Source organism: Octodon degus, unplaced genomic scaffold, assembly GCF_000260255.1.
Source record: "Octodon degus isolate 3935 unplaced genomic scaffold, OctDeg1.0 scaffold00057, whole genome shotgun sequence".
Classification (NCBI taxonomy): Eukaryota; Metazoa; Chordata; class Mammalia; order Rodentia; family Octodontidae; genus Octodon; species Octodon degus.
Window position 1 is genome coordinate 10373793 of NW_004524633.1, and position 9441 is coordinate 10383233.

At 44.0% G+C, this 9441-nt stretch overlaps 1 protein-coding gene across 1 annotated transcript in view; it reads right to left on the reverse strand.

Annotated features, from left to right (window-relative positions):
• Negr1 (neuronal growth regulator 1) overlaps positions 1-7762 on the reverse strand; it is an 891516-nt gene extending 883754 nt beyond the window's left edge. The window contains exon 1 of the mRNA XM_004634002.2: positions 7476-7762. Within this exon, the coding sequence (XP_004634059.1) occupies positions 7476-7651 (176 nt within the window). The 5' untranslated portion in view covers positions 7652-7762. The remainder of the gene's footprint in view (positions 1-7475) is intronic.
• Positions 7763-9441: the final 1679 nt, after the last annotated feature.

Below are 9441 nucleotides of genomic sequence, written 5' to 3' on the forward strand. Positions count from 1 at the left end.
GGACTACTACATATATTCGTTTACTAATATTCCAAAATTATGAGGTGATGCTTACATATGCCAAGTACTTTCCTAAGGCCCAGTGAACAGATGAACGCATGCTTTGTCTGCTGAGCTATCTGGCTGGCCCCACAGCAGATTTTCTAATCAAAATGTAGAATTAAAGAACAAAGTTATGGGCCAGGGATATAGCTCAGTGGTATAAGCACCTGCCTAGCAAGTGCAAGGTTCTGAGTTTGATTCCCATTACCAAAAATAACAAAACAACTCAAAAGAACACAAAGTACAACAGGGAAAAACACAAAAAAGTATCATTTAATTTCTTTAAGACCTTCTAAGTCTTAATAATTTCACACTGAAGTAACTGAAATCTAATTCAGTAATGATTATGCCTCAGTAGAAAATGCCTAGCTTTACTCTCTGATAGAGTATAGGAAGTTCCTATTTGACTAGTTAATAAGAAACATGCAAAATATCTTAAAAATAGAATCTAACCCAGTTTACAATTTCCTTTAGCAAAGTAAAAAGACAAGTAATACTCTATTTCCAAAGAAAAGAATAGAGGAATAGTTTTGATCTATTTGGATACATGGGAAGTGTCAAAAAAATTATCTTTAGTGGATTAGTAAAGTTTTGAGAGAAATGAACTGGCATAGATTCAGAAATTAAAACTTGGTCTCGATTGAGAGTACATTTCAACTGTGTTGATTTGAAATTAACATTTTCCAGAAAAGTCATGCGAAAATGTGACACGAACAGGATGGACAGTAACTGCTCCTTTACGCTAGAGGCAGATGCTAGCATGCATGTTTCAGAAAATATTTTGTAGAAATGAAGGTGAAGTTTCCTGGTCAGAGAATTTCATAAGATTTAGATTAAGAGAGGAGTTTTTTTTTTAAAAAAAAAAAAAACAATAATACTCACTTTTGAAGCTTCTCAGAGCTTTCTGAAGGCCTTCTAATGCAAGTCATGTGATGTCTATAAGGCTTCAATTTAATCCATTTTTCAAAACAAGATATGATAGAGAAATGGTTTGATTTATAATTCGAAAAATCCCATTGCTTTTAGAACTGAATTCCTACAAAAGTCGAAAACTTGAACTGTAAATATTGTTATGGTCACATACTTCATAAGAAACCAGAATCTTTGATTTGCTCCTCAGGTATCCGGCTACATAAAAGAAGGACTTCTAATTCCTATTGATTTCCACAGACAACACTGTCGGTAGCAACTTAGCATTTTGATCTCACGTCCAGAAGTATGTTTTAATCCTAGTTCTCTCTGCTTCAGTTAAAAAAAAAAAAAAGATACAGTATTATCAAATCTTGTCAACATATTTTCATCAACTACTTTATTTTCCACTCATAAAAATAAAATAATTTTCACCTAAATTTGTTTATTCAATTGTAAATGAACTCAGTATTTAAAAACTCGGTTTATTATTCTCATCAAAAGGTAAGTATTAAAAAGAATGTGTCTATATCTTTTCGTTATTACATCCCTTGGCCACTGCCATTTCTGTGCGTGTCTCCTTAAGTATTTATTACTCCAGTGCTAGTCAGAAAAATTATACACCGTGTTGTATATAGTCGTTCAGTCAAACATAATTAACATCACCAAAACTATTACTTTTCACTGTATATCAATAAGGGTTCTGTAAGTAACTCTTAAAACATTCTGTATATTCAAAACAGAGAAGATTTAATATAGAGGATTTAGCATGAAAGGCATGGAATTGCTGAAAAGCCCCACACGCTGGTGAAATAACCCGGAGTTTGGTACCAGGAGGAAACCACGACTGGTCCTTGATTGGTGGAATCAAGACATAAGGCAGTAAAATCCAAAGAGCTGCTGTTCAGGTTGAATCTGACATGAAATGTTCCAGTGGGAGATGAAGATACTAATGGTCACTGCCTAAAAAAAGACAAGCAAGGAAAACAACTGCTCTGGATTTTCTTTTTGTCTTGATCTCTCTTCTCTCACAGCTATCTTCCACTAGCCAATAACTGTGTGAAGACAGTTGACATGGAAGACTGGAGGGACTGGCCACCTCAGCTCCTTGTATAGCAAGAAGATGACAGACAGGCCTGCTACCCCTGGACTCAACCCGTGGGCACAGACCGGGATGTATCCAATTGTCTCAGTAACTTAGGTATGAAGTATTAGGCAATTAATTTCATTTATGGAGTAAATCTAATTGTAAAATCAAACAATTTAAAGGAAGTAGTTCATCAACATGCTTGCATGTCAAGATTTGTACAAGCAAACGGAGTTTTCGATTTTCAAAACAAAAAGATTGGGCAAAATTAAATATGTGTAGAAAATTAAAAAATAATATGTTGTTCTTTAATCAATAATGGTTTTATATTAACATATCAAGTATTATATGAATCTAACAGAATAGTTCTGAAACATCACTCCAGGTAACATTGTAGTACGTTATTGCATGTTCTAGAACTTCTTCTTCAAATTGACTCTTTATGATAATCTATTATCTCTTCCTTTTTCAAGAAGAAAGCAACCACAGAACTTCACATGTATCTTTCAATGGCATTATATAGTACATGCAGAGTTGTTTAAATAAGGCTGGATATTTTAATTTGACAATGCTTGGAGATTTGCAGTTTATTTGGAAATCAAAATACATTGGTACGCAAAAGTCCTCTTTCTTACTGCAACATCATACCAAGTTATCACATCACTTCCATTCAACTTTTTTTTGCATTAAAATTGAAGAGCTGTGTTCAATTTTGCTAAAATAAAAAGACAGTATCACATTTAAGAATAGAATCTCACTTTTGATTAGAGCATGACAAGTAGATAATAGGACATTTTGAATTCATAGCAGGAAGGTGGCTAAAACTACAAAATCCACAAAGAAAGGCTGAATGAGAAACAGATTGAAAAAATTAGTTTAAAATTGATGTGTGTTTAAAAGATATGCAGGCACAGGGAGGATGTAAATGAGAGCATTCAGAGTTGTCTCCCAAGAATACTGAGTATCTTTGATCTGTCTGCACACTAAGTTTGTTAATCTAGTAATAATAAAGCAACTGGGGCTGGGGAGATGGCTCAGTAGAATAAGTACTTCCCTGGCAAGTGCAAGGGCCTGAGTTCAATCCCCAGTTCAAAAAAGAAAAAAAAATAAAACAACTGATCGGCAATAAAGTAATCACAAAATTATATTTGAAAAAGCCGTCTAAAATTTACGTAGCTGCAGAACAGTGTTTGACTGGATTCTCCACATGTAGAAACATTGAATTTTAAGGTGACCAGCGGGCAGGAGCATCTTTTCCTCTGTAGTCTGCCACCTGGTGACTAAGTTACTCAGCCCTTCTAGATACCATAAAGTGCAACATGAAGAGCAGAGAAAAGTCTGTTTAATGATGCAGATCAACAGAGTACATTACAAATGAAATGCCCTATATATTAATGATAGTAGCAATCAACTGTATTTAGCACATTAGTGCAAAAGTTTGTGCTTACAGAAAATTATACTGTACTTTTAGACATTTATGTATTTACTTAAGTCAAAAATTTAAGGGCCGGCCAAATTGCTCAGTAGATTAAAGCATCTGCAAGCAGGTGCAAGGTCCAGGGGGGTTCCATCCCAGGCCAGGGGTTTGATCCCCCTCGGGCCTCCTGCTGCGCCCAGAGCATGCTGAGAGGGCAATTGAGACTGCACATGGTGGCATGAGCTTGTAATCCCAGCTCTTGGGAGGCTGTAAACAGGCATATCACTACGAGTCAAATCTAGTACTGAGACCCTGAACACAATGTAGACCCTTCCCTAAAATAAAAAAAAAAAATAGTTAAGGAAGGTATTAAAAAGTTACCATACTAAGGACGTGCATCATTAAGTAGTTTATGAATGAGGTTCAAATACTTCAAGTTTATCCTTTGGAGAAATAGTAAAGAATGTTATTATTATTGCCATCATTGTTATTTGTCTTTTTGAGAAATGGGTATTGGTTATGCAGCTAAAACTGGCCTTGAGCTCACTTTGTAGACCAGGCTGGTCTTGAATCACAACAATCCTCCTACCTCAGCCTCCCAGTGCTGGGATTACAGGTGTGTCCCACCACACTCCACAAAGAATAGTATTATTGACTAGCCTTAAAAATCAACGCAGAAAAAGATAAAGACATTCAAATTATTAATTAGGCTTTCTGTAATTATAAGCTAAACAGATACTATGTAGAAAATGAGGGGCTGGGGAGATGGCTCAGTGGAATAAGTGCTTCCCTGGCAAGCAGAAGGGCCTGAGTTCAATCCCCCAGTTACACCAAAAAAAAAAAAAAAAAAAAAAAAAAAAGAAAGAAAATGATTGTTTGTAGATAACAGAATGATTTCATCTTTGGGATCTAGCTCTTCTTGAGGAAAACTTTGGTTGTGTCTTGTTTACAATCTTTCTTTTATCTTTCTTTCTTTCTTTCTTTCTTTCTTTCTTTCTTTCTTCTTCTTTTTTTTTTCTTCAGTACAGGGGATTGAACTCAGAAACTTGTGCTTCCCAGGCAAGTGCTTATTCTACTGAGCTATCTGCCTGACTCACAATTCTCTTCTTAAAACCTGATATTTTGGCACATAGGCAATAGCAATGTGTCACTTGACCTTTAAACTTCTGTTTCATTACTGTAACCACATGCAGCAGAGTCACTGACTGTGGTGTTCACCTTCTCAGGCCTTCAGCACTTACAGTTATTTCATGACTGTCCTGCCTTTATTGTTTTTTCTTAAGCATTTTGAGGACCATTTTGCTACAACAACAACAAAAAGCACAATATGTCCTGTAGGTCTCCATAGATGACATTTAATTTGCCTAAGTACTCTTCGAAGCACCTAGTTCATGTTTCTGTAGTGATGAGAAGGAGGTGGAGGTTCACAGCATAAATTTTTGTTTTGTTTTCTATTAAATTAGAATTAACACCAGTTATGATTTAACTAAGTAAAAAAAAAATACATGACTTTACTCTTGATGAGAAATCTGTCATATGAGCTTTTCATATTCTGAGACCCTCTAAGCTGTATCTGTATTGATCTATGAACAAAGCAAAAACTGGATGGAGGAAATGTCAAGAAAAATAATTGATATTATTAAATGTTTTCAATGGACAGAGAATGTCTTGTAAAAATGTTAAATTATATTGAAAATTATGGGAAATGTAAAAGTTCAACAATTGGGTAGTTCCTAAAGAAGTATAAAATTAATATAAGAAAACTATTTGGAGAGAAGAGTAATGCAATAAAATTTCTGTTTCACAGATGACAAAACTATTTTGTATTAAAAAATCTAAGGGAGAAAAAACCAATTGGTTAGAAGCATCATTGAGAATAGAGATGTTATTCTCTTTTAGAAGTTTCAAAATACAAAAGGTCATGGAAATTAACATATTACAAAACTCCAGATATGGCAAGTAAATGGAGAACAAACTACCTAGACAGTAAAGAAGGACTACACCAAACCGACAACATTATGACAACAGTGCCTCCATAGATGGGGAAAGTATTACTTTCTTAATGAAAGCAATGATTGAATAAATGCACGTCTGCTGGAAACAGAAGGTGCTTGCAGCTATTTTAATTAACTATACTGTTTATTACAGTGTTCACTGGGTAGCAACATGCCAGGATGTATCATGAAAAGATCAGCCATCTACCAAATCTTTTACATTAAAAATGATTTTGTTCAGGACACATAAGCAACACACCAGTACAAATATCATCTAGCAGCTCCCATAGTACGAAAGGTAGTATTTTGTCATTAACACTGTTATCCGAACTTCTGACAGAAACTCAATATAAAGCGTAAACACAGGTTTAATGTATACGTGATCAAGTGCTCATCACTAGTCCCACAATGAAAAGTTATTTTGCTATGTTATCACAAAAACATGTGTTACGTGTGTATCACAGGTGTTTTCTTAACAAAGAAAACATCATTTAAGACATTTTTCATCGCCATGTATTTGAAAATATGATGGCATTGAGTGTAAATCTGGGCTCATACACATCAAGTGCACAAGTCTCACACTACACTCACATGATTGACTTTAGAATGTTGTATGATTCAAGCACAAATGCATCTCAGCCCCTTTCCCTTAAGCATAGACTGCACACTCGCTTGCTGAAATCTACCCTTATAAATCAGCTACCACCCTGTGGAGAGAAAGCAGATCTTTCCGGAAGACTGGAGGTGTTGGCAGGCGGGGGTGTCAGAGCAGAAGGGGGGGGTGCAGCAAAAGTGAAGGAGCTTTAGGTTTGTTTGGAGCTAAGCACCGCTGACCATCAATGTGTATTTTCACAGGAGTGGAAATGTTTCTAGAAGCTCACTGTGCAGTTGCTTAGGGGTAAAGCCAGGCTGGGAGGTTCAATAATGAGCAAATATTTCAGTGTTTGAGCTTGGAGAAAGAAGGGGAAACAGCAGGAGACTTGGAAAAAAGTAAAACTGAAAACAGAAAGGAAGCAAAGAAAGGAGGGAGGGAGATTTGCAGGAACAAGGGAGAGGGGACCAGAAGTGAGGGAGGAGGGAAAGAGAGCTAGGGAGCGGGAGGAGGGAGGGAGGCAGGGAGGGAGAGGCTCAGTGTGTACACACGTGTGAGTGACAGTGACAGTGACAGCGCGTGGAGCCGAGGAGTGCGTGCCTTTCAAACAGTGACAGAATCTGAGCGTGAAAGCGGTCGTTGGCGCACTGAGAGAAGCGCCAGGGTGTGCACGCGTGTGAGAGACGCCCAGGGAGTGTGTTTATACAAATGAGAATCACGAGGACCAGAGAGCAGTGCTGAGGGGCTCGGGAGCACGCTGGGTGTGACCCAGATGGGGACGAGCGCAGGGATGGGGACCGGGCAAGTAGGAGTCGGGAAGGGGAAGACGAGGTTCAGAAAAGGGAGCCGAAGGAGGTGAAGAATCAACCTGGACGGAGAGGGTGGGAAAGAGGGAGTCAAAGAAGTGGATCGGGAAGAGAATGAGAGTGGTGGAGAAGAAAAGGAGAAAGAAAGAAAGAAAGAAAAAAAACCTGTAAAAATGGCAAAGAAATGCAAGGGAGGGAAAAAGAGCAAACGGAGAGAGAAAGCAAACTGTGAGAAAGAAGGAGAGGAGGGTGGGAGCGGTGAGGGCACATAAATTAAGCACGCAGCGTCCACGCCAGAGGGAAAATAAACCGGGCAGTTGGCAAAAGTCGCCTGTACCCTGGTACCGGAGAGCGGCGTCCGATAAACTTGTCAGAGTCTCTCAAGCAGCCCTGACAGCGAAGAAGGCGCCGGGGCGCGAGTTTGCACCGGGCACCTGGCCCTGCCGTGAGCCCCGCCGCCGCACTCTTCCTGGGCTCCGGAGGGCTGGGGTCCCGCTGCCCCGACAGGGTTCTATGGAGCGAGCTTTGCCGGGCTCCAAGGGAGCCAGAGAGGGTGGCCGAGGACGAGATAGACGTACAGACACACAGACAGACACAGACAGACGGGCGCTCGCGCCGTTCTTCCTACCTAAGCACCGCCGTGTCCCCTTTCCTGACCATCATGTTGTCCACGGACGCCCAGGGGAAGTCCACGCTCTGTCCGGCCGGCAGGCACGAGGGCAGCAGGCAGCACAGGCTCAGCAGCACCGCCGCCAGCCACTGGTTCGAGCAGCAAGCGCCCTGCACCAAGAGCATCATGTCCATCCTGCTCGCCGCTCTCCGCAGCTCTCGGCTCCGCGCCCCCGCCCCCCGGAGCGGGCGAGTGTTCCCGGGAGCAGGCGGCGCGCCACGGGGTTTTGCTTTTTTTTTCTTTTTCTTTTTGCAGTGGGTGGGTGGGTTTCTTTCCCTTCTCTCTTCCCCCTCCTACTTGTTGGGTGTTGTTTCTCTCTTATTTCCCCTCCTCCTCCTTCTCCTCCGCCTCCTCCCGGCGCGCCCTCCCTCCCTCCCTCCCACCCCTCGGCTCCGCGCTGCACCTCCTCGGCTGCGGGCCGCGTCCCGAGTGTGCGCGCCTACGGCTCGGGCGGCTCGCACCCCATCTAGCGAGCGGCGAGCGGCGAGCGGCGAGGAGCGCGCCCGGCGGCGGAGGGCGGAGCGCGGAGCGACCGCGGCGGCTCGAGCTGCAGGAGCTGCGGGAGCAGTGCAGGGCGCAGCGGCGGCCCCGGCCCCCGGGCTCGCGCGCGTTGCCAGGCGGCCGTTTCCCTGGCAACCCCGCCCGGGGATGCTAGATGCAGCCGGGAGGGGGAAAGGGAAGAAAAAAATAGTAAGCGAGAGCGACAGAAGGAAAAAAAAAAAAAAAAAAAAATACAAAAGAAAAGAGAGAAAGACAAAACAAAAAATAAGGAGAGCTGCACCCTCTTACGCTAACCCGAGCTCAGAGCTGGCCCGGCCCGCGGGTTCCCTCTTGGCCACAAGCAGAGCGGGGGACGCTTTACAGCCCAAGTCCCAGGGTCCGGGCTGGGCGACCCGGCCTGTGGGCTCCTCCCGTGCCTGCCCCTAGCACCCTAAGTTTGAAGTCCTCCAAGTTACAGTGGGCGCCGTCGCGACGCTGCAGCCCGCAAAGTGCACGGTTCTGTCTTGCCCGAGTGGGCGCGCTGCAATGAACACGCTGCCAACTAGTTCTTATTTATTTATTTATTTATTTATTTATTTTTGCCCGTTTTCGGGAAGATGGAGTGAAGGGATGGCGAGGACTGCAGGGACGCGGGGACGCGGTCATTTCGCGGGGGGCGCCATGGGGAGCAGGGGCCCGGGGCGCAGCCGGGTGGGTCCTGCAGGCGGCGGCGGAGGCCGCCGCAATCCCGGGCTGGATCCGCACCGCCGAGCCGAGCCGTCCTGTTATGTAAGATGCCATTTGGCCGGCGGGCGCCCGTGGGGCGGAGGGATCGGCGCCGCGGAACCCAGGCCCGGCCGAGACCCAGAGGACGAGTCCCGAGGCTCGGTCTTCACCAGCTCCGACACGGCGCGTTTGTTCGCTGCGCCGAGCGGCAGCCTAGGTACCGCTTGTAGCGGACCCGTTAGCGGGTCGCGACCTGGCGCAGAACCCAAGGGGTTGTGAGGTCGGGGACTCCCCGTACCCCCTTGCTCTCCCCCGCCCCTTTTCTTCGGAACTCTGTTTCTGACTCAATACCCGTTAGCTTTTCCGGGCCATTTACAAATCAATAAGAGAGCCAGGCGGGAGTCCTGGCTCCTAAACCAATCAATCCTTTTCACGGAAGGAGTTTGGGCGGCCGAATCCGGAGGAGAGAGAGAAAGGAGTCCCATCTCGTAAACTAGCGCTCCTCGGCTGAGGGCCTCCTTCGCGTTTCCGCCTCGGCAGTGTTTTGGAGAGTCCGAGCCTGGATCCGTCCTCCTTCCCTCGGCGGAGGCGAACGAAGCACAGCCAGGCGCCGCGAGCTCTGCAGGGTTCAGCGGCCAGATTCCCGTGGGCCCACCTCTGCTCGGGGTGGGCAGGTATTCGTTTACCTCGGTGGAGGCGACACCCCGTGATTTTTATC